This window comes from Rhyacophila brunnea, unplaced genomic scaffold, assembly GCF_057557595.1.
Source record: "Rhyacophila brunnea isolate RB1 unplaced genomic scaffold, BYU_Rbru_1.0 scaffold_12, whole genome shotgun sequence".
NCBI lineage: Eukaryota > Metazoa > Arthropoda > Insecta > Trichoptera > Rhyacophilidae > Rhyacophila > Rhyacophila brunnea.
The window spans coordinates 10,840,982-10,867,589 of NW_028232774.1; the positions used below are offsets into that span (position 1 = coordinate 10,840,982).

Sequence of the window (26,608 nt, forward strand, 5' to 3'; positions counted from 1 at the left end):
AATCCAAATAGTTAACCTCAGTATAGTTAAGTTTAACTGCATTTACAATATGGAATACATTGTGCAACGTCATTCAGTGATACAAATAAGGAATGAGGACTCCCTATAACAGAGGTTCTTAACACTTTCGCGGACACAACGTCTATAGACGTCGTATTTTGTGAGATGTGATATGACAGAATGTCTATAGACGTCCTGTACTGTGGAATTGAATACGACATGACGTTTACAGAAGTCGTATTGTGGATTAAAACAATATGTTCCCTGTTACTTGTGTCACGGTGCAAACATATTTCCATTAGACAGTGTCGTATCTTAATACTTAACTCATATATATATATCTAAATCGAAAATTTCAAAAATAATTTTTTTTATGTGTCATATCACTAACATGTATTAGCATGTGTCCGCGAATGTGTTAACTTATGAGGTGCGAAACATTTTCCATAAGAACCAAATTTTTGAGATAATTCAAAAATCACAAATGTACAAACATCATTTTAAAAACATTTGTCAGTTGTTGGAAGGATAATGAAGAATTATTTTATTGGTCCTTTAGCTTAAACTTTATTTTTATAAAAATGATAACCTTTGGCCAACTTTATAAATCTAGTAAATTCATTCATTGGCAGGGCAGCAGGGTGTACAAGACAACATAGAAATATGCACAAAAATAAAACGCCAAGCGCCAACAAAAAATCATATTGTCAGAAATAGTTGTCACTAGAGAAGCAAGGATAGATCCTCATCAATACGGCGGTTTGTGGAAAGCATTTGATACATGCTGCCAATCAGATTTTAACAGAATGTTAGATTTACAAAGATTAAAGTTATCATCATCATCCACTACTGGACGAAGGTCTCTCCTATTTGATTCTATTCTTTTCGGACCCTAGTTCTTTTCTGCCACGTACATCCACCAAACTTGATAAGCCGTTCGATCCTGTGGGTTTAGGGCTACCTTGTGATCATTACGTGCTTCTTGGGGGTATCATTGAATGACTTTTTATAATAATTAGAGGCGTGTCAATATAAAATAGTATTGATTTGGAAGAGCGCTGATGAGTAGGTATTAAAATTGACCAATAGTTAAAATTTGTCGCAATTAGTATGTCACTCCGTAGCATATTGGTAAATGCGACGGATGGGGCGTAAACCCGGGAGATACAGGGATCAATTCGAAATAATAAATAATTTATTTATAATCGAATACGGTAAATATCTGTGACTTTAATTATTGTAATGATGATAATTTAATAGATGATAAAGATTTCTCACCTATTACTGTTTCGATGTTTCCTGTTGATGGGGACAGGCTGCACGGGGGGCGCTCTAAGTTCCCCGCTCTCGGCCGACAGACTGTTGGTCTCTCCCGAATTGTCTGAGTCTGATCCTTTAGCAACTCCAGTGTGGACTCTAACTCCTCGCGATTTCTTTCCGGCATCAGCTGAAATTAGACGATAACTATTAAGTGTCTGTAATAAGACAATAATCATATTTTCCCCTATATAATTGTCATCCATATTTGTTGACATGAAATTTAGCACTTGCAAATATTGTATTATATATATATAAAGTATTGACCTACATACATCTTCCCACAAATAAATTATATTATAATCATTTGTAAAGTATTGCCCCTACACAAATGCATGTACACACGGATTTGATAAAACTCAATGCATGTCTACACTGGCAAACATTGCTATAAAATTAAGTGTAGTTTGGATATTCCATATCATAAAAATTCGAACGATTTAATTCGTGGCCCCCCCACATCCTGACACGGGACCCCAGGCCACGATTTTTGGCAGGCACCCCTACCATTTGCTAAGGGCAGTATGATGCTCTACAGCAGTGTTTTCAAACTGTGTATTCCGTGGTATCGTAGGGACCATAATATAATCAAAAATCGTAGAATATAATATATGTAATACCTATAGGTCGCGCAGCTACGTACATTTAAATGCTAATTACATGACATAAAATAATGCTAGATATGACTTTTTTAACAATTCATGGAAAAAATTATTAATTTAAGAAAATGTTACTTTTCATCATAATTTAATCTAAAGATGCTTTTCTATTGTTTATTTATGTGCGTTTTTTGCGATTTTATGTGATTGTTTATATAAAAAAAACGGTTCACTCGCAAGTCATAACAAATTCAAGTTTCTAGGTTTATTTTGGAAACATCTGCACATTTAATATTTTATGGAATTGAATGATGAATCTAAAATTGTGTTGCGATGAAAGATTTTTAAGAAATCCTTCTTCTATAAAGACGTAATTTTAAAAGCGAAAAGCAAATAAAAAACCCGGTTTACTAACTGTCTTACAAATTAGGATGATTGAATATGGCCTGTGGTTGATGTTGATGTATAAAAATGGCACTTATGACAAACTGAAACTTGCTTCATGAACGATTTCTTCGATATATTTGGTTGTCAATGTTTGCGGTTTTGACAGATGCGTACGATAACAGTGTGAAGTTTGCTACACACGAATCTGCAATACGAAAAAACTTGCAGCTAATTTAATAATTTGAAATTCGCTCTGATATTATATTAAAGCTCTGTCTGTATACTCGTAGAGAAGTTTTTCTTCAACATCTGTGTTTCCATTATACTTTCCAATAACTGTATGGCTATATCGAAACCGTTCCAATATTGATTACGTCCTTCGGAGCCGGTGTGTCGTATGTTCAAAATTAACACTTTCTTGTAAACGCAACTTAAGATTTTTCAGCCGTTTAATGTCTACGCACTTTCGGCTTACAGTTTAGAGAAATTTGAGGTGTATTATGAATAGACTCTAAGCGTGAATTGGCTGTGAAAGATACAGTAATTTCGCTACAAAATCCGTATCGACTGTAGAAAGGAAAAAGGACATAACCTACACATATAAATTTTTACAGAAGACACAAAAACGTATGGTTTTCGGTAAAATTTAAAATATATGTATAATATACATAAGTAAACTTTAAGTGCATGAAGATAATTATTTTGTTGTTTTTATGTTCACAATCTGATATTAATTATTGAGGTAATTAAAGACAACCCCAAAAAATTCATTTTCCCAATTCACTTCCCTCTTTAAAAAAAAGTTAAATTAGGATACTTCGGTATTTGCAGCGAATATCCTTTGGGCACAGCGTGTATTTAGTCGTATTCAATGTTATTATCCAATAAAAAATATTTTGAAAAAAACTGAGGGTTATCTCCTTTTTCCTTTCTAAAGCCTATAACTCCCTTTCTGCAAAATCGTACATACGACATTCTGATTCTAATAAGCAAATAATATATGATATTCAAAACCATGGTATAGAAGTACGCACTGTTATAAATTTTATAATAATAAGATAGGCTTGTGAAATCTGTCAGTACATATCACACTGTAAAAATATCACAAAACTTGACTAAACCAAACAAATAATGTACACACAAACCTGTAGTTAGCAACAGGTTATTGCTAATTTTCATCATGGTTGTCAATAAACTATAATACTCATAAGAAACAAAGTGTATGTTTTATGACACAAAATTACCCACAAACACGTCCACTCACTCTAAATGTCAATTTTAATACTGATAATGATTTCAAAGCGATAAGGCAAAAAAACATTCTGATAACAGATAGCAGGCCAATAAAAACTGCACATATTTATGAAAATACAAGTCCTGAAAAACAAATTTATTATTATATATTAATATAGCTAATTTTGCAGCCCATCCATTTAAAATCCCGTGGACTGTTAACAATAATTTTAATTAAATCACACTAGGGCCGAATTAGCATAGGGCTAAAGGGGCTATAACTCAGTGCCCCCAAATTAATAGGGGCCCGGAAGCTGAAAAACTATTTGAAATGATTCACAAAAAATGCGTAAATGTGCGAGTTTCTAGATTCTGAAAGTTGTGAGCCCAATTCTACGTATATTTCAAAGAGTAAAAATCGCTCTATGAAAAATGTTCTTATGAAATATAGGTACTTGCAACTAAATTGTCACGACAAAAGATCATTCATTATCCGTATTGTCACTAAGTAAAAAATAAATGCGAAACAACATTGGCCAAAACCGATTAAGTTTACCAGCTGTAGGTACTATTTTAAAAAAGATTGTAATCTGTATTAGCCCCGGGATCCTACAAGAGTAAGTCCGGCCCTGTCTTACCCATTGGACACAGCAGGGGAAAGATAAAAGGGCCTTCTGAACGATCCTGACTAACAGCTGGGTCTACCAGAAGTCTGCTCGAACAGATAAATTTAATAAACTAAGATCTAGATAAGGCGGATTATTACATGTCGTCGGTATTTTGTAAAGAGGGTAAATCAACCATTTTGGCGAAATCGAGATTTTAATGAAAAAACAATTTATGTACCTCACTAGCTTTGTTGTGTAAAAACGGCGAATTTGTATCTCCACAGGAAAGTACTTAAAAACGATAATCGAAAGGGCGAATATCCACTTTATTACGAATAAAAAGCGAATGTGACATAATATTATTAACTATTATGTTATATTATATTTATAGACCTTTTAAAATATTATATTATAATGCCTATTATAAAGGCAGTATTCTTTTTAAGCTTTATTATAAACTTGTTAGACATTTATAATCATCCACAGGTAGGTAATAAACAAATAAATGTCATAAATTAAAAATCCTCCTCCTGTAGAATAGCATTTTGGTCAATTCGCCCTTTTTACAAATCACCGACGATATGCGTTCTTGTATTGATAGCATTGTTGTCATATTCTATTAACACGTCTTCAGCTACCTGGAAAATGCTATTGTAAAAGTACATAATTATGGTATGTAGTTTAAAATTAACTCTACCTATATTTTCATTTTATTCCGCCAACGTCACAAATCTGAACGGTATAGACCAGGGATGGCGAACCTATGGCACGCAAGATGATTTTGCATGGCACGCGTATGTTTCATTTTGAAGAGAAAAGAAATTACTATTTTATATATTATATTTAAAAAATGTTTTTTTTATAAAAAGTTTTACAAATAACTTCGGTTTTTTATATTATGTTTAGGTACCAATCGGTGCGCAAATGGAAGCGACGCAATTCATGCATAAATAATGACAAATCGCATTGTATAAAAAATTACAGGCAAATCCTTTTAAAGAATAATCATTACGTTTAATGTTAATACACGATTGCATAGGTCGGTCCTTAGGATCGAGGAATTAAAAATAAAACTATTCAATCAACAAACCTTATGAAATTCATTATAGGCAGTCATTCAAATATAATAACTGCTTATTATTTTACCTCAAACATAATTTATAAAAATGGAAAACCGCTCAGTGATGGAGAATATAATATGAAAGGACAGTGATTTACATGCTTCCACGATCTTTTTGAGTAATTTGAAAACCAGGAACAAATATTCAAAAAATAAAAGGTATGCCTTCGTCTAGAAAGACGGTGACAGATAGAATATCAATAACTCAATTGTAATTTTTAAACCTTTTTAATAGAATTATTAAAAACTATTTTTTAGAAAGCTTTAATTCGTCATAAAAACTGCTTGGCACGTCAGACAGTCGAAAATTATTTTTTGGGAAATTTTGGCACGCGTACGTAAAAAGGTTCGCTAACCCTGGTATAGACACTACCATGTTTGAGACTTTCACACGATTGTTTGTTATAGTAATAGATTTTTGCAACGAGCCCGAAACGTCGCGGAAAGAAGGAGGAAAACCCAAGAATATATTACGGTATAAACAGATCCGGGATAATATATATTATGTGCTAAATATTTTCCTTTTCTACTTTTCCTTTCCCTGTGCGAATGGGTAATCACATTCTTATCTGGAAATGATAATTTACTTTTTTATTTCGTAACCTAACCCACGAAGTTAGAGTGATTTGACCATGCCACTGGACGTAGGTAGAGGAAGGACAGATTCTTCTGGCATTGCGGCCACGACAAAATCACTTTGGAATTGTGTTAATGTCATTTGAAAGTAACGATACCAACACCTAAATGAGTCGTCTGGACTGCCAGTAGAATCTGATACCATTCTACCTCTATATATTATATATATATAATATATATACGAATTAGCAAATGAATCAGCAACCACTAATACCTACTCATAAAAACCTATACAATGAAGTTTATATGAGTAATAGTAATGTTACGGTATTGCAGATGGCTAAATTACTATAGTGGTACTAAGGATTGTTATACCAATATTCCAAAAACCGGGATCCCACATTTTGTCCAAAATACCGGTTTTTTCAGTAGTAAGAATGCAGAGAAATTAAAAGTACTATACCTATCTCAAATCACTACATAAAAGTTAAATAATAAAAAAAATCCACTTCATCTTTATATCCGTCGGAAAACCTCTCAACTTTGGTTTTGAACGGAATTTGGCAAGAGCTAAAAAATCCTTTCGATTTCGATTGCTGGTTGGAATTTTTTTTCATTGTGCAAAGGAGTTGACGGGAAAAAATAGGATGCGATGAAAGAATTGTATTAATATGTCGATAACGAATACTGGTTTTGATACCGATATTCAATATACAATACCGAAAAACCGTTATTTATATATTCATTCGGTATTGCAATCCCTACAATTAAGATGCGTATTTCCAAGAACCGACAATAATCATTACATTCATTATCTGTACAATTTCATACAATATCACGTAATGATCTATATCACGGTTGGCGAACCTTTTTACGTATGCGTGCCAAAATATCCAAAATATTATTTTTCGACTGTGTGACGTGCCGAGCAGTTTTTCACGGGGAAACATTTTTCGATTACGACACACATTTCGGACCACTAATTTAGAAACTGTCTGCCAGAATTACTACTACTAGCTTCACCATTTTTTGTTTCTTATTTGGTGCAGCCATTTTTGTGGATATAAATGAATTAATAATTGTTTGTTACCGTATTAACTAGTTTGGTTCTTTAAGCACAAATCGACACCAGAAATGCTCTGATCAGACGAGGCATTCTCTCGCTGCAGTGGTTTCGAGCATTGTAAATCGATCAAAATCAGAGGTTTGCGGCGCGGCATCCCCCGTCGCCTAATGAGGTTATTGCGATAATATTATATGTGATGCATAAAGCCTAAGGACCGACCTATGAAATTTTATATTTACATTAAACGTAATGCTTATCCTTGAAGAGTATTTCACTGCTATTTTGTATACAATGCGATTTATCATTTATTATTATTATAAGTAGTTCTTTTCTCTTTAAACGCGTACCATGCAAAATCATCTCGCGTGCCATAGGTTCGCCACCGCTGATATATTTCAAAAGCCGCCAACAGCATACAAATAAAAAAAACTTTATTACAGAAATCGATTAACTAAAATGATAAAATTAAATACGACACGTCAAATTTTAATATGCTTGCAGGTATTAAGACTTAATTCGGTAATAAAAATGTGTAAGTACCTACCTATATTGTTCTGATTTGAAAATACAATACAATGGGAAAAAAAACATAAAAATCTCGGTTACCGTAAATATTGATATAATATGGCCTTATCGATTTTTTGAAAATATATGATTCGATTGAAAGGTTTGCAAATACGATGTTCACATGTCAGTATTTTTGTATTATTGTCTATGATCGCTGTCATTGGCTGTCTTGCTCGTGTCATTTCACTACCTTTCTTGTTTCCTGCCAAAACTATCGAACTTCGCTAATAATGTGGTAATGTTAATACAGTATGAGGTAGATGATTTTAATTGAATGCAGGATGAAGGTCTTCCTCAAATACTGTTATTTTAATTAATATATGAAATGCGAACAAAAATACACTGACATTCAAATAAAAATTAAAACAATTACTTATTATGTATTTGCAATTATCTGTTTTATTTTCGCCTAAAAATGCATTCCTAACCCAATATTCATAATATAATAATATTACGTCCAAAGAGATTGGACTCCTCCCCTTTGATTACGTCCTTCATTTTCGGTTTCCGTAGTTGCAGTGTTATGATTTCCTGTGGGAAAAGGACCACGAATTTCCGTAAACAATCTGTATGTGCGTTCATCGTGGCACAATAATGCGAAAATATTCGATAACGTAAATTTAAAAAATGTCAGAATAGATAACACAAGCTATGTTCGATAACGTAAATTTAAAAAATGTCAGAATAGATAACACAAGCTATGTAATACGGGCGTGAAAATATGCGCGTTCGATAATCGACAATCAATTTGCTCTGTGGTAATATTTACAGGTTATCCAACATAACGATGTCACAACACAATTTAATATGTAATGACATTATGTACCAATTAAAACACACGCTCCCAACCTTTTTCGAGTTGTGACCCCATTTTATAGAAGCCAAGAACCCCGATTAATTGTAAAAAGCAGAATAGCAAGAGTAGATTATGAAGTATAATATAATTCAATATAATTTAAACCTATGACATATGTGTGATGGCTGACATTGTAACTCGTTGACTAGCATCAAAATTCGTGTTTGAGTTTTCATTTGCCAAACTTCTGTCATTCTCAACATTTAATCTGTTTCTTGTTTTGGTTTTCAAATGAAGAAGCGTTGAAAATTCACTCTCGCAGAGATATACGTATAGGCAAATGGTATAAAACTTGAAAGGCAAGCATGGTAACATTTGGATATAATTGATACATATTTTCATGACACGTTACGTGCCGAGGAATCGTTTTGCAGTTCCAAGAATTCATTCTGTACTCCATAGGACATAGGTAACGCTGCGCAGTTATTATGAATAAGAGAAATACTTTCCTAACATTAATTCAAAATGTCAATTTTGTTGTTTGGACCATGACGTCATACTAGGGGTGCGATTTAGTTAAAACAAAACATTATTTTTATGTTTACTGTTTCAGCCGGCGACCCCACAGAACACTTGAGGTCGCGACCCATAAGTTGGGAGCCCGTGCATTAAAACATTCAAAATATGAAAAGAACTATCCGGAATGCAGTGATTGTAGATTCTACAAAATACATATTGTTCACAGCATTGGAATATTATGACGTAAAAAGAGGCGCGGAAAACAATAAATGTTTATTGTTTACTTTTACATACTATTATTCTTGCGACTGATAGCCTTGAATTAATTAGCGGATGTGCCCGGTGGACCAGCGCGTGTCTATGTCCGTCTTCAAGGCGATTTTGTTGCAAACCAGACCAGCAGCTGTATGTAAGTTAGTAGGTACTTTCAGGATTAATAATTCACTCGTGGATCCTCTCGCCCGATGATTTAGATATTTAGAACAACACACGTGCGAACTCCTCAGGGGATATTCGCTAGCGAATACCTGTAAAATTTTTATTGTATTTACCATGCCAAATTGGCTGGGACTGTCCTGGAACGGAAGTGCTCGTCCAGGATCCTGGATGGATCATATTCGGGACATCAAAATTACTAAACAAATAGCACCACAATCCTTAAATTAATAATTCTACTTTTACTAGTTTATAATGAAGTAGGTAGGTACCTATCGAATATACGATATTTTAATAAAATATTAAATGGAAATCTAATTATTTCGCGTAAGCCAAAGGCTGCGGAGACATTAATGTACAAATTACAATAAGATACATTTCCAGAAATAATAATTTCCTGAAATCTGATTGATTATAATTTTCACACACAATTTTTTTTCTAATTTGAATGGCGACTAGCAACACAGATTCGCAAAATTTGAAAGGATATAATATATTCAATGAGGATTGACGAACTTCATTTAAATGAAGATATTATTATTCGTCATGAATAATGTTTTTAGGTTATTAGATATTTTTTTTGTATATAAACCTCCCTTGACGGAGTAGGTACGGTTTCAAGAAATTAATAGAAGGTACATACTGAAAAGTGACCAATGGGGCGTGATGCGGGTAAGGAATGAAATATAATTATCAGGAATATTGCCTTTCTACGGTCAAACTGCTACAGAAATCCAATGTTCCCATCAATAAAACATACTTACAGAATAAATTAGAGACGTTGGTTCGTAGGTATATATAACTAATTTTATATAGATAACTTATGAGAAATATAATAGAAAAGTGTAATCTAGAATGCCAGAACACGAGAATTAAGTAGATTGTAGATAGTTACAAATTACACCCACTTACAGAATTTGATCCCCGGAATCCTTGATTTATCCGCATGGATGTCATCAGGCTATACCTACCTTCATGTCAATTTAATAATATTGTCATATAATGACATCATTGAAGTAAATTTTGTAATGAAGTGATAGTAGCCCGAATATATAACATTCAATGACAATTATTAGTATTTCTAAGAAATTCGATAAACACTAAACCCAAAGATGTTAAAAAAACCTTCTTCTAAGATCTAAGAGATGCTGCTTAAATGTATGAAATTGAAGCAAAAAAGGACCACTGGTCCACTGATTAAGTTAGCTACAAGTGATTTTGCATTGCAGGTTTATTTGAAGAGAACTTCTCACTTCTGCTGACATTTATTTGCCAATTTGCAGGGCGTATAAAAAGACTATCCGTTACAATGAGTAGATAAGGAGCCAATAATAACTCAAGTTCGGCATTGTTATTTAAGTTGAAAAAACAAGTAAAAATTGCGTCATTACGTATGTTAGAAAATCGGAAGAGCAACTCAGCGATCTTAATATTTGTGGAGTTTACCAACATAACAATGCTTCATATGCTAGCAAAATAATTTCAAACGATTTGAATGAAATAAATTTGGCTAAACCAGTATTTATTTAGAAAAATTGAGTAGACATGCCAATGCCGTGTACCTATTACAATTTTTGTATTACATGCAAAAACATCATAGCTATTTCGGCTGTCATACTATTAACAAAACTATATATTCAAAATAAAAGGATCGATCCCTGCTTTCGTATTTTAGTTACATAATAAAATTAGACAAGATCTTTTGTCTTATTATAATTTAACATATTTTTCAAAACTAGTGGGTACCGCAACCATATAACTTTCAAATAGGTTATTGTATTACTTATTGTTTGTCAGAATTGGTAAGTTTCCATGCCCTCGGGTACCTAATTTCTGGCATAGTTAATTATTCAAACAAAAACCACACCTATGTAGGATCAAAGTTATCAAGATTTATTATTTATCCACTTAATAATATTATAAGATGATGTACACTGTATAGACAAAAAGTGTATAGCCATATAATGTATTTTTTTTGTATGTGTATTCAAGAAAACGCATATTTCTTCACAGTTTTTATTTATTAATGAAAATAACAGGAATGAACACGTTAAAATAAATAATCTATGTGATCTTATATTTTTTTGAAGAACAAATTTGCTGAAGTATATTAAATTTGGTTTTGATGTCAAATAAAAATGAAATTCTTGACAGGACTAAATACTTTAAGAACTGCGACTTGCAACTGTGTTATTTCGCTTTTACACAACTAATTCATAAGAGAAAAGACCCTTTCTACCGGTATATTAGTGTCGGGCAGGCATAAAATGTATATTGAATGATAAAATTATACGAAAGTTCGTATGATTCAAATTATTGGTGTGAAATTACGAACGTTTGAACAATTTCCACCCAAGGACTTCGGTTGAAACATTACCAGTGTTTAATTTTTTTTTGCGGTGTTAATATACTCGTAATATATAGTTAGAAATATGTGAATACTCGTTAAATACTTCCATATCTTGTTACAATTAATAAATCCGTTTTCAATCAATACATCCATTACACTTTGAATTTCTTCCCACGTAGGTATTTTGGTTAAATTCGCCCTAATTGTTACCGTGGGTTGCTCTCTTTTCAGCGTCTTGAAACTGTGCTTGGGGACAACGGGATAGGCTACATAAAACGGGACGTATGGTCAAGTTAGGTATAGACTATAGAGTACCTATAGACTATCTGAATTCTATTTATTAATCTGTTTTGTGAGTAAAACAGTCTGATTCACTACCTACCAGCTAACAACATGTCGTCAGACTTTATAGTGAGACCACGACATGAATTTTAACGCCTACCTCATCTTTTATTTATCATATCGAAAAATGAGATAATCATGTTAGACATGTGCCCCGTGCCACGTTGTACTCGCGATATGCTAAATAAACTCCTGCTAGATGCTTTATCGCGGCAAACAACGCCATTATCATTTTCAGCGAAATGAAAACTATATTTAAAATATGCTAAAAATGCTACATTATCATACTATTACTGAGGTTCACTGTATAACGAAGGGAAATGATGTTACACGCGTATATATTTTGAAGTATATGTCAAAGTTTATTAACATCCCGCGTTAAAAATAGGATATTCTGTTCTCTGCTTTCGGGGATGTATGACAAACTTTGACAAAATAACATAGGTATTATGCCTGAAGAGAATGAAGAATATATTATATTATTATATAACTTATAACACGTTTGATATATTATTTAATTTTATTTGCGGTGAGTCGATCGATTACCATCTTACAGCCACAAATTATTAAAAAAAAACGAATGCATTTAAAATTTACATCTTAAGTTGGTAACAAGTATTCGAAGGTTATTTGAATTTGTGTATTTTCCTATTTGATTATTGTTCAACTGCCTATTGGTTTATTTTCCCATTGATCCAATAAAACAATAGATCTATCACACGTAAAGACGTAAATGAAATGAGTCGAAACAATTCGAGTGCTTAAAGTCAGACAACGTTATCTACAAAAAAGTGTTTTTGTTTTTTTTTTGAGATAACGTTATTTTACATTTACGGCTAAATGATAGTCAAACAACGTTATGTCAATCTTTTCTAATTTCTTATTAAATCGTCAGTAAAGTTTAACGCTAATTACATAAGTTACCCTTGTTTTCATATTTTTTAAAAACTATCCTTATAAATTTTAACATCATCATAAGCAAGATAAATGTACAATACACAATAAATTATAAAATATTAACATTAGGTTTTAAATAAACATTTCCCTTGTTAAGTTACAAGAATCTAAAATAACGATTTTTGGCTCTCCTGTAAAGTTGCACTTTTGTAGATAGTGTTGTTTGACACTAAGCCCTCGAATTTAAGCTACGCTAACAACATAAAACCGTACTAGTGCAGGATCCCATAGACTTCTCGTATACATAATATGCGGAACGCATTCTGACAATTGGAATAGGTTTTAGGGGTCACCAGGATATATAATGTCGATGTTGCCAGGCGATATTAGTGGTCAATTTTTTTTTATTGAGGATTTAATTTTTTTTCTTATAACCCACCAAAAATTGTTCTGAATTCTTCAATAAAACCAAGACCGAATCAGGGATTGATTGAAAATGCAATAATTGTACCATGCCATCGGCATGGTCGTAGAACGATTCGTCCCATTTGAAAAAATAAAAATAGTGCAATGTGATCAAAATTATCGATTCTTAGGATCCTCCATGGCTTAAATTATTTTATTTAGTAGCATTTTTGTATAAAATCACCCAGATTGGTTTCTTTACTATATCTATGCATATGACATTAGTTTTAGTATTATGGTTAATCCAGAAACAGTGTAGGTGGCATATAGAGGTAGGTGAATAAATGAAATAACGATAACCACTAACCACACTAAGTACACATTTATTAAAAAAAGAAACAGCAAGTCAAGTGTTCAAACTGCTTTAAGTAAAGTATCATGATCACAGTTTTTACAAACACTACTTACACATTTGCACAATGATATACATGTCAAAGCCAATTTCTTATAACTACATGATAATGTACGGCAGTTAGAATTACATATGCATGGTTTAACCTTGCGTTAAGCCTTGGAGATCGTCCCTTAGATGTGGTGGATTAATTGCAAAGATTTTTTTGTGAGCCCTCAAAATAAATTACAGCTTTTTAAATTTATTTACAAAAATGCCTCACATTCGCAAAAATCAACGAAAAAAGTGAGCTGTATATTTATGGTGGATTTGACGACCACACACTATGGTTTAAATTGAAGGGATCAATTTTCACTGACGCCATTGATTTAAAATCAAAATCATTTAGAAGCAGACTCTAGAATGTTCTGTCATATATTTCATGCTCTAAGAATGCAAAATTTGGAGATTATTACAGTCCTGATACAGATGTTTTAATCTTAGGCATTTATTTCTGGAATAAACTTGCAACGATTGGTTGCCGTGGATTATGGTTTGAGGGATCTCAGAAGAAATCCCGTATTTTAGGATGCCATTTGGCAGCTGAATCTCTTGGCGAAAATATTTGTAATATTTTGCCAGCATTTCATTCTTTAACCGGCTGCGACACCGAATATGTACAAAAAAACAAGCTGTAACCATCTCGTTAATGAGTTTTGTTTAAGATGCACTTTCAGCTTTATGAAGTGGATTGTTGGAGACCACAGTAGTTTCAAGACCTGGAAAAAGTTTGCACTTACTTATTTATAAACAAAAAACAACAGCGGATGAACTTCGATATAAATTTATTTCCCAAAATATTGGATTTAGTTTAAATTTGTCAAGAGTGATATTCACATATGATTCATTGTATTTACAATGTTTAAAGGCTTCAGCACAAGTTTATTTATGGAAAAGCTCACCTGATCCACTATTTCAGCCTATTGATTCCTACAACTTGGCTATGAGTTACGAGAAAATAATTTGTATCCAAGACAATTAATCACGAATGGACCTGTAACAAATTATTTAGTTAAACCATGCAAATGTAATTCTAACTGCCGTACATTATTATGTAGTTATAAGAAATCGGCTTTGACATGTATATCATTGTGCAAATGTGTAAGTAGTGTTTGTAAAAACTGTGATCATGATACTTTACTTAAAGCAGTTTGAACACTTGACTTGCTGTTTCTTTTTTTTAATAAATGTGTACTTAGTGTGGTTAGTGGTTATCGTTATTTCATTTATTCACCTACCTCTATATGCCACCTACACTGTTTCTGGATTAACCATAATACTAAAACTAATGTCATATGCATAGATATAGTAAAGAAACCAATCTGGGTGATTCTATACAAACATGCTACTAAATAAAATAATTTAAGCCATGGAGGATCCTAAGAATCGATAATTTTTATCACATTGCACTACCCGCTATTTTTATTTTTTCAAATGGGACGAACCGTTCTACGACCATGCCGATGGCATGGTACAATTATTGCATTTTCAATCAATCCCTGATTCGGTCTTGGTTTTATTGAAGAATTCAGAACAATTTTTGATGGGTTATAAGAAAAAAAATTAAAACCTCAATAAAAAAAAATTGACTACTAATATCGCCTGGCAACATCGACATTATATATCCTGGTGACCCCTAAAACCCATTCCAATTGTCAGAATGCGTTCCGCATATTATGTATACGAGAAGTCTATGGGATCCTGCACATAAAATTCATTCGCTTGTCGCTTATCGTATGTACGATTAAATAATAACGATCTTTGTCTTTAACGTGGTGCACGCATTTTCCATTGAAATTTTTCCTGTTTCATTATGACGTTGGATCAATACAAGGAAAACACTTACCCAGAGGTGTCTTGTTTGCTTTTGATGTCACCTAAATTATATTATATTGGATTGTCATATTCAATGTTTCATTAAACGTAACAGATCAATGAATCCGTAACCCCGTCATTTTAAAGGGGTGTCGTTTCCAAAAAATAATTGTGCACTTCCCAAAGTTCCAGGATTCGGTTCCGGCTCTATTTCCAGCTTTGGGTAGTATTGCGGTGAGATACGAGTCAACTGAAGATATTACAATTATCTATTTGAAAAACTACATCGTCAATGATCTTAAATTAAAACAACGTGTGTTTTTTTGTATAATAAAGTTGTGCGAGATGTTTTTTTCTACCTTGGTCGTGGCTGAAGTCGATCGATGACTCAGGAATGACATTAAAGCGTCCAAAGCATGTCATACAAAATAACTTGTTTTTACAGATGCCTTAATGCTGATGCGATTGTTGATGTCACTCAGTGACCACAGACATGTATATTATTATAATCTAAGATTTTTCTTCTGTATAAGGACTTATTAAGTATACTTACTAAATTATTGTTAAAATTTAGGTACCAACTACATAGAAAAGGGGTGTGACTCGAGATATCACATTATTATTATTAATTATCATTAGTCATTACTGAGTATGAACTATAAAAACACATTTTACCGAATTGAATAGTTATATTATTAGTTTAAGGGTTTTGTCCAGATAGCGTGATTTGACTCGCGCGTTCTCCAGGTAAAAGTGAGCTAATTGAGCCGTCCACATGCATTCGCGGGATGCTATCTCTCGCGCGACATATACAAGCGATCGCGAGACTCTCGATAACGCGACGTTTATAGTCATTCCAAAATGAATTACACACCTAGTTTGTACACTGCCGAGAGTAGGTACATCTTGCAAGTTATCGCGACATAAAAAATCTCAAAAGAACCGTTTATCACAATTGAGTTGTCAGGCTTTCTTCTTGCACTCGTGCTTTTTTATGCCATATGTCACCCAGCTTGTACACTGCCAAATGAAACGCGTCATATGGGCGCAGCACATTTTTGGTACTCGCGCGTCATGATGTCTGTGGTTGTATTTTTATGTATAACCACCACGGAGGTGACATCTAGATAAGATGCCTCGAAGATTCATTTCAATTGGATTATAATTGGAATTAGATTCTGATATAATTTTGACCTATATGCTTTGTAATTCGGGGAATAGATGACTATAATGAAATCGAAACTTTTGATGTCATCCCCCTTAACCTGAAGGAATGTTCAAAATCAGATAGCGAAAGGGGAACATTATCAGGACCAAATATCTAAAATTTATTTGATCACATTAAAATTAAATGTATTTTCCTACCAATATATAATATCACACCTAGGCGGCTCTCGTGGTGCAGTGGGTAAGGCGCTGGCCTTCCACCCGTGAGTTCTGGGTTCGATTCCCGGTCATGACAAAAACAATTATGTGTTTTTCTCAAAGCCTGGGTGTTTGTGATTGTTCAAAATTACTAAGAACCACCTTGTACGAAAAAGCAAGGACATGGTTATTAATAATTCTAAAAAAAAAAAAAAATATCACACCTAGCTATAGTTATATAATAACGTACACGTAGGTACGTATAATTTGCACTAATCTTGTACGTATATTATGGATGATTAAACGAAATTATGTACCTACTCAGCAGAAAAAGCAGAAAAAAACGGCAGAAACCTCGTTGCAAAGAAAACACAGAAATCGGCATTAATTATTTATAATACTATCACTTAAATTTTTTAATAAAAAATGTCTATACGACGTTAGAAAGACGATCAATAATATAGTCACGTCTTGTGATATTATGTCGATTGTATTATATTTGACTGCAGATTGCAGGGGTTAATAATGTAATATATTATAAATATGTATCGTTCTGTATCTCCCTAATGGTACCTAACATAAATGCTATATAGAAAACACAAGAAAATTAATGACCAAAGCACAAACAAAAACAAAACAAATAAAATATACTACCAATGCCCTATATATAATCATTTTATAAGATTACTAAGTGAAATAAAATTCTTGGGACATAGCCAATGATAATAAAATATAATTGGTAACAAGGGCGCGACCAATGAAAGAAAAGGAAATCCAGACAGAACACACACTTAAAACGAAAAATATGTCAGTACTTATATGCCGTGTCAAAAAGAAGCTCTCTTTCAACAGTGGGCCCATAATTCAATCATGATAATAAAATATGTCCTTGAAATATAAACCATCAGTGGATTAATGATTTAGAACTTTAGATGGAGATACAAAATAAAGTAATTCATAACATAACAAGGCATTATACCCCGTTAACACGTGCAAGGATTTACTGCTGACAGTACGTAGTATCGCGGCCATAACAAAAAATGCAAGTGTCAACATGTATTATCGTGCACATTGCTAGATTGCATGCATATGCATGTATCAAAAAAGTTCAAAAGCTTCTAAATTTTCACGCAATAATTATTGGTACTTCCATGGCAGAGCGCATGCGCAGAAGAACGATAATAGCGGACCTCCCGGTAAAAAAAACGAACTACACCAGGCAGACTCATTTTGAGGTTAAACGATTTTTACGACTGTCATAATTGTACTATAAAATCACAACATCGCGTCTCGCTCGCTCTTTAAGAATGAGATTGGCGAGCAGTCAGTTAAAAATACACTCTATTGGTGCAAGTAAATTCATGCACGTGTACAGGCGCTATTGGTGATGATGGAATGTGATGATAATACAGCAGCATCAAGTCAATGTGCGCAAAATAATGTCAACTATGAACATTAACTAGTTGCAAGGTGATACACTACGGTTTGCAATTCTGTGATATCACTCGACTTCGGGTTCAATTTTTAATATACTCATAATATCATAATAATCACGAGTATTTTCGTCAAATAAATCGATATATAGGTAAGCATATAACATTCAGAGAGGGGTAGTTTAAAAATTAAAAAAAAACTGTTATATTTAATTTCATGTTCAGGCTAATATTATATTGAAAGATTTTACGAGGTGGTTGTTAATACATACTGTTTTTTTTTGTTCATAATAATAGGAATTTTAGTTTGAAGATTGTTTTAACAACGCGTTTATTTTTTTGATATTTTCAGGATTGGCAACTTTTTTACACAAACAAAAAACTTTTCCCCTGCTCAAACCATTAGAAAAGTGTCTAAAAGTATAAGTATGTTATTTTAACTTCTTTGTTACAGATACTGAATTTTTGTTGTTTAAAAACTTCAGGTTTTTCCAGGGACATATATTCCGGGATACAATTTCCTATCCGAGATCGCAATCCCTAATACACACCACTGCAAATACATGTATCACAATAATAATTGCAGTGGGGCTAATATACTGGTGGTTACGTTGTTTGTGAACGTGTCCGGAAAAGTGTACGTATGCAGTTGACTGTATCGCTGTTCACCGTGAGATGTATCGAAAACCGATGATCGTATAACATTAATATAAAAATCATGTCTAAATAAAATACGTAATAAAACCACCAGAATACAGGGAAAATAAAATAGACACATATGCAAGAAAATTAGAAATACAATTAGGTATATCACAATAGGTATATATTTATAAAAAAATCTGAATGATTCAAAAATGGGTTAGCAAGTAGGTGCTCGTAGTTATTAAGTTGTATTTATGAAATATCAAATTAATGCTCTTATCGAATTCAATAAAATTGAAACAATACTGTCTGCAATGGCCCACGAATAACTCGTCATTTTTATTCTAAATGATATACGGCCATCTCATTACGGTACGACAGCTCACGGTGAACTGTGATACGGCGAAATGTAATGCGTACAATTATTTACACGCAACCTTTGACTGCATGGCCGGCTCCGTACGATGTATTGATTTTGATGCGTTGTAAATTTGGTGTAAATTTACTAGACAAGCAAAATGTGAGTACATAATATTATCTTCTTCGCACGCGATGTTTTTCATAATAATTAGAAGTAGAAGTTACGGCATAAACGTTGTGATTCTCTACCGTGAAATGCGTGCATAAACATACATAACGTATCATCAGGTAAGGGAAAGCGCACACTTTCATCACAAGTGTTCAGACGCCTGTGTTAGTGCACCATAAAATATATTATTGAGGGAGAAACTTCTCAAAAAATTGCACATGCCAAACGTGCGCATCTCGCCATAGGTATTCTGAGGCAACACAAAAAAAAATTCACTAAATCGATGAATGATTGAGCACGATGCAGAAAAATTATTGCAATGTGGCGATTCTAGACATTATTTTAAAAAGACTGACCGCTCATTACCCAATGCAGTCCTGACAGGACAAAGGATTGTGTTCTTCTCATGATGTACTCCCCCTCTTCGCGATGCTGTAGCAAACTATTTTGAAGTTCACTAATTATTCACTAAATAACGCACAGCATAAAAACTTTCACTGCCAAAACGACGGACGGAATAGAGCACGCGTTCTCTATTTTCCAAACACACCCCCCGTCCATCAACCCTTTCAAGGGCCCGGCGAGGAGCTCACTAATCCACATTATTGTGCAGATTTCAACACTGAAACAAACATTTCAAAAAGATCATTTGTCTGCGAAGAACATGTTTTTGGACTGAGAAAAATCAAGATCCCATTTATATTTTTTATCACAACATATTAGACGGGATGGGAGAATCTATAAACTTAAACACACAACACACTAGGAATATGGTAAGGGTGATTGTCACTACACATATTTGTAAAAAAAAATGACCAGCGTATGTTTCCAATTTAATAAAGGTTACTAACATTTTGAAGAAGAAATGCGGAAATGAATTCTACAAGTGTATCACAAAACAAGCAATCGTTACGACCACAATATTATTTTAATCGGCCATCGACAATATTATATTATTACATTTATTACAAATATACGCAGGAATAAAATTCAAGCCGGTTGACATTAAATGAAATTAAATTTAATACAATATACAAGGTCGCCGAGAAAAATCTGACGTAATGAATTCACTAGTCAGTAGTCTGTATAAAAAGCGCAACCGTTTTGTCATTCATTATACGAAAATTTATGTCATAATATACCTAATCAAAACTAAACTGCCGTAAAACACAAAACGGTTGAATAACTTCTCTTTTAACAACACTAAAAACACGATTAAAAAAAAAACATACACACAAAAACGAAGCGCGTAATTCGAAATTTGAATTTCTATCTACAATACAATAGAAATGATTCGAATCTTTTTCGAAAGAAATGTCCCGGAATCGCGTCACTTGACCGGCTGCATTTAGCGAAATCTCGATTCGTAATAAAATTATCTACACGACGCGTTTTTTTCCTGTTTGAATGTGTGTATAAATTATTGCCAGCTGTTTGTTGTAGGTGAAAAATTACGAAGTTGTAACAAATTAATGTAACAAAAGATAGATGGGCCTTAATGACGTTACATTGAAGTCAACGAGGAGAGTTTGTCGCCGTTTATCGGTTTTTATGCTAAATATTGAGAGTGAAAAACTCTAAAACGGTGATTTAGGCAATGTGAAAAGGGTGAAAATTTTCCACACTATCTCAGGTTATATTATAGATAAAAGAACGTATAAATTTATATGATACTAAATTTTCGCGCAAGAGTTTAAACAGCTCCCACTGATAGAGGAAATTTTGGTTCGTAAAAAAATGGCTAATATTCCTACAAACCTGATGAAAATTTACAAAATACGGTATTTCATTCGGGGAAAATGTGATATCGCATTTCCACCATTATTTAATTGTTATGGATGAATGCGTTAAAAGCCAGCATAAATTAGAGTTTATCTTTATGGGGATACGTAGTACAGAGACTTTTTTGACAGAGCTCTCGAATTCGGGGGCGTTTAAAAGACTGAAGCAAAAATACAGCACATTATTATATTGTTTTGGCGTGTATTATATTTATTTAGCTACGAGTATTACTTGGTATCACTTAAAAATATATTATCTTTGTAGCATAGATAGAGAACAGTAGCATTTCGGCTTCAATAATTATCATTGCGTCATACATAATTAATATTTATAATATAAGTATCGGTTAAGTCAGTAGTTGACATTTTTTTTTCGTCTCGCGGCGCCTTCTAATCTACTTTTTTCCCAGTATGCCCTATAACGTACAAATTCACGAAATGCATGCATTTGATGTTCTCCACGGTTTTTTTTAAATCTTGAAACCAAGCCAGTTAAAACTACCCATTGGCAAAACTAAGTAAAGTGACCTCTTAAGTGCCAGGCTTAAAATGCCACCCCATATTATTTTTAGTCCCATATTTTATGTGTAGTTATTGCCTACTTCTACTACACTGTTTCGCTATTTTAAACGGATACATTGATTATTAAATTCTTTTGCAACATATACACATAGCCTTAACGCCGCAGGTGAAGATTATATCAGCTCCAGAGAGGCATTCTCAAATTTTGTATTACTCCCAGTCCTTCATTAATTTGCTACCACCGAGCAATGTATTACCTCCTAGCATATGAAACATGATTGCAGCTACTTTTATTTCTCTCAGATCATGAATTCGTGTGAACTTCTGCTGATATTTATGTATTTTTACTTGAACCGGAACGAAAACCGAAATGGAAAAAAATAACGTTTCAAAGACCTGGTTTATACTTATATTCACTAGGTACCTACTCAGATCACACAATCCGAATCCCAACCAACGTAGTTTTACGATAAACCCCAAAGGCTGTGATAGTCAAGGCATTTTTAATATTTAAAACGATTTAGATGTCCAATATTGAAATATCGAACAACGTCGTCATTGATGTCTTCGGTCCACTAGAAAAAAACTAATAATTAATCAGCTAGGTACTCACGATTAAATGATACTGAAACAACGGAAAGTAACTTCTGGTCAAATCTCTTAAAATTCGGTGCATAACAATGCATCTGTATATAGCGGTGGCGAAGGGTAGAGGTAGGCTGTTAAGATCTGCCATAAATAGTGCACATTATACTTTATCGGTCATACGTATTTGTTTGAACAATTCAATTGAACCCTGCGAAACCAAGCCGTAATAGATAATAGTCAAAAAATACTCGTCTATCTATAAAATATTTAAAATAATGCAATAAAATCATACGTAACTTTAGATATTTTATAGATAGAATAATATTTTTTATCTATTATAGTTTGGTTTAGACAGGGATTAATGAATAGATTAGTAACAGATATGTAAGTACGAATGAAAAGGTGTGCACAATTTTGTCGTATCCCCCAAAATTTGCCAAAACTATAATGGTTTGGTAAGGCAGGGTTTAATTGATTTTTAAAAATATACCAACACCATCTATAAATTGTAGCTTAGTGCAACAAAAACAAATTTGTATGACTAATAAAGTTTAATGTGTACTTTTTATGGGGGAACTTAACAGCCTACCCCTACTAGGCACTACTGGTATATAGGCCACTAGATAATATCATAATTTGGTCTAATCGAAGACTGAATCATGAAGAATGGAAGCTATTTTCAACGAAGTGATATTGATGGATTAAAAAAAAGACCGCATAGTTCAGTATACGAAATGTATCGTGTCATTACGTGGGTTGAGTATGAAGTGAGTACCTACTTAATCTAGATTACACAGGGTATATTAAAAAGTAAGCTTATTATTACTCAAGTGCCTTGACTTGTATCATATAAGTGATCGATTAGTTGTTGATACGATCGTATTACATTTCATTTTTCTAGCATGGTAAACAAAGAATTTTCATTCTCGTGAAAGTATTCTGCAGAAAAGACCACTCTTATGTCTTCTCTATTATATTGTAGGTATCTAGTAATCGTGAAAGACTGAGATAATATATTAAAAATAAATTATAAGTTTGGTGACATTGCCTCTCTGTTTTCCCGGGTATGACAGGGCATATCTCTATTATGATAGAACAAGCACACTCGAAATAGTTGGCAACATTTCCATAATTCGGCAGATATTAGCCTAAGTCAGTGACTCCCAACCAGGTTCAGTGTACTCATGTCGGGATTACGCGAAAATTTGCAAAACTTCCGAGAAAATTTTGCTACTTTTTAGAATGGCGTAAAAATCAATATTTACGATTTGCATAGGGCAGAATGTTTAGCTTGGTTAAATATTCGCGTGTTGGTTATTCTAAAACAAACTTTATAAAAACACGCTTAAATAACACAAGTTCACTATATTATATTAAATAAATACGTCAGAAGTTTTCAAACTTTCAGTTTATCGGCGCTCTTAATACATATAATACATAATATAAAGACTTTTCTACGGCGCCCTAAAAATACCAGTTATGTTGTAAATTCTGAAATATTCTAAAATGCATTGTTGCAGGTAAAACAAAAAATACAAGATTCATCGCATTCAAATCTTGATATTCAGTATGCGGATACAGAGGACACTACTTGACTCTTTTCTCTCTAAATACCTACTATCATTAAGCATCGCGGTTCATGATTGTTACATCAGTCCCGTACGGCTCCGTATCAGGATAACAGAGTGAGCACGTACCTTTATTCTTTCAGACACGTTTTAAGTGTCGTGGAAGGCGGCCGTACATACATGACGCGTGCAGATGGGTAACCTAAAACCAAAAACTCAAAGGAAACTACTCTAGAAGGTTGTATTATTTGCATCCTTTTCCCGTTAGAATTCAGAACGGTCGATTAGTCGACCATTTCTAAGATGGTTTTATAGCCCGAAATAACTGTCAACGTGAATGACTCAGTTAAAGTATAATAATTAACAAAAATAGATTTGTTTCAAAACAAAATTGCAACAATGTTATCTATTATTGTAATCATGAATCAGCACATTGTAATGAGATTATGTGGAATCACTATCTTTAAAGCTTCCTGCGGTGCCCCTGGTAGATGATCGTGCATTACACTTTTCGAAATGTTTGTTTGAAATCAGTTAACCGTAGGTAAGGTATTTTTTACTATCGTCGAATGTAATACGTGTTAGTCAGGTAATTGAGACATTACAGGATATTTCAATGGAGCCTTTAACTAAACGAGGTTTGGAATCACTGACCTAAGCGAATGCCAAGAGCGGAAATTAAAAATAGTACGGTGGTTTGGTTTGATTTTATTTTGTGAATGCTAAGGTCACATGAGGATAGTAACTGAGACAAGTTGCTACTAGAAGATAAAATAACACACTCAAGTTTGGTTCGTCGGAACATATTGTAGACGACGCTTGCCCCAATTTTGATGTTATCATTAATTTGTCAGGTCAAGTGACTAAAACAATGTCTTCAGATGTTTTAACCACCATATATGCTAGCATAAATAGATCCACGTGTATGCATTGACGAGCTTCCACTCCTTGATATTATTTGACAGATCGCGTGGTGCCGGAATAAGTATTTACTTAGCGAATATCCTTCTCCCTTTGTTCCACGAGGAAGTAGTCAATTTAGACAATCTTAACGCTATAAGTACCTCAGTTGAGGCATGGTCTAAGAAGATCGTGGCTAGGCGATGCGCGGATTGCTGGTCGCGGGTGCAAATGACGCATGCCGACCGAAATATAATTTGTCATGTAAATCCAACATGCGTCCATTTAATGTTCTGTTTATTGTTCTATTAGTAACAATAATAATATATTCATTGACATGTTTTCTTTTTAAAGTAAATGGGTAACGTTTTTAGTCATCTTTACACGATTTAAGAATTAATACCCCCGTCGCCATCACGAAACAAATTGACGTATTCACACCTCGACGTTCGCTCTCAGACTGCCAGCGAGTCCAAAATTTCGTCGCGCCTATAGTTGAAAATTATTTGCCGTTTCACTGAAGTATCGCCTTAACACATTGTATTGTCTGTCGTTCAGTTCATGTAAATTATCGGGACCATCCATCTTGGGGACAGCACCCACGCTGCCAAATGTCACCATGACTTTTCGTGTATAATATGGTCTCAGTTAAATGAATCACGTAACAAACTCCGTCTGTCATATTATTATGTAAATTGTAGACGAATCCAAGAATCTTCCGTGTGGACCATGATCTCAACTTGACGAATCAAAAAAGAAAGTGCGTCTCACTAATTATGTATAAGGATTCGATGACAGCACCTGGACTATTTTCGTGAACACACGTTTGTGCCTATCGGCGTTGTTTTATGGCCCCGGCTCGCATAACGAAATTACACAAAAAGACTGTCCCCCCGTATGAAAAATAAAATTTTCAATCATAAATAACCACCACACGCAACAATTCAGATGTCAGTTTGGATCATCTTGATAGCTTCTTGTCATACAAGTTCCTATCGCTAGCTCGGTGGTTACACAAAATTGCCATCTCTCGTATTTTATTACAATAATTTAGACAAGTAACAAGAAGCTATTTCGAACAATTTACTATATTTTGTGTACTATTTATTGTGTAATGTAATGACTAATGAATAGCGTCTAAGATACTTATGAAGGTAGACGTCAATATGGATGCATGGGCTAATACCTACTTAAAGTTATTCAAACATATTGAAAGTGATATATCTACGAGGAGACAGTCAGCGGACATTGAGTTGTTAAGAGTAGGGAATCCAATCCCGGAATCCCGAATCCCGGGATCCCGGGATCCCGAGCTATTTTCGATACCTATGAATCCCGGGATTGATAAACATAATCCCGGGATTTCGGGATTGATTTTTTTATCAATTTTTATGGAAAATATAACAGAAAAAATACTTTTAATACAAAATAACTACATTAGAAATAAACTGAGTTTGAATGAAGTTTGATGTGTAGGTTGCCGATTCATTTTATTTTTTCACATAGATTATTAAAAATGAGAAAGATTGGTAAAAAAACAATGCTTCGCACTTTTAACAAAGTAATTCCACCATGATATCATACGTTTTACGGCAGTTTCATATTTGGCTGACTAATTAGATTTATGAAGCGGAAAGGCCATAAGTACGCCATGATTATTTGCTTTACTATTTTAAATCTCGCTGATCTATTCATTATGTCTTTACTATCAGAAATAGCAATCTCATATTAAATTCACATTATTATTTATATTACAATATTATTTACTCCATTAAACTTGTGTATTTCCAAGATTTA

The 26,608-nt window shown here is 33.5% G+C and overlaps 1 protein-coding gene across 6 annotated transcripts in view; it reads right to left on the reverse strand.

Annotated features, from left to right (window-relative positions):
- The window catches only part of LOC147077757 (oxysterol-binding protein-related protein 6-like), a 109,904-nt gene that overhangs the window by 30,670 nt on the left and 52,626 nt on the right, over window positions 1-26,608 (reverse strand). For 4 of the 6 annotated variants that reach the window (XM_085960768.1, XM_085960770.1, XM_085960766.1 and 1 more), the window contains exon 3: window positions 1,279-1,447. In XM_085960768.1, coding sequence (XP_085816894.1) covers window positions 1,279-1,447 — 169 coding nt within the window. Of the gene's footprint in view, window positions 1-1,278; window positions 1,448-19,808; window positions 20,824-26,608 lie in introns of those variants that run through there. The other 2 variants (XM_085960772.1, XM_085960769.1) reach the window with 2 other exon arrangements.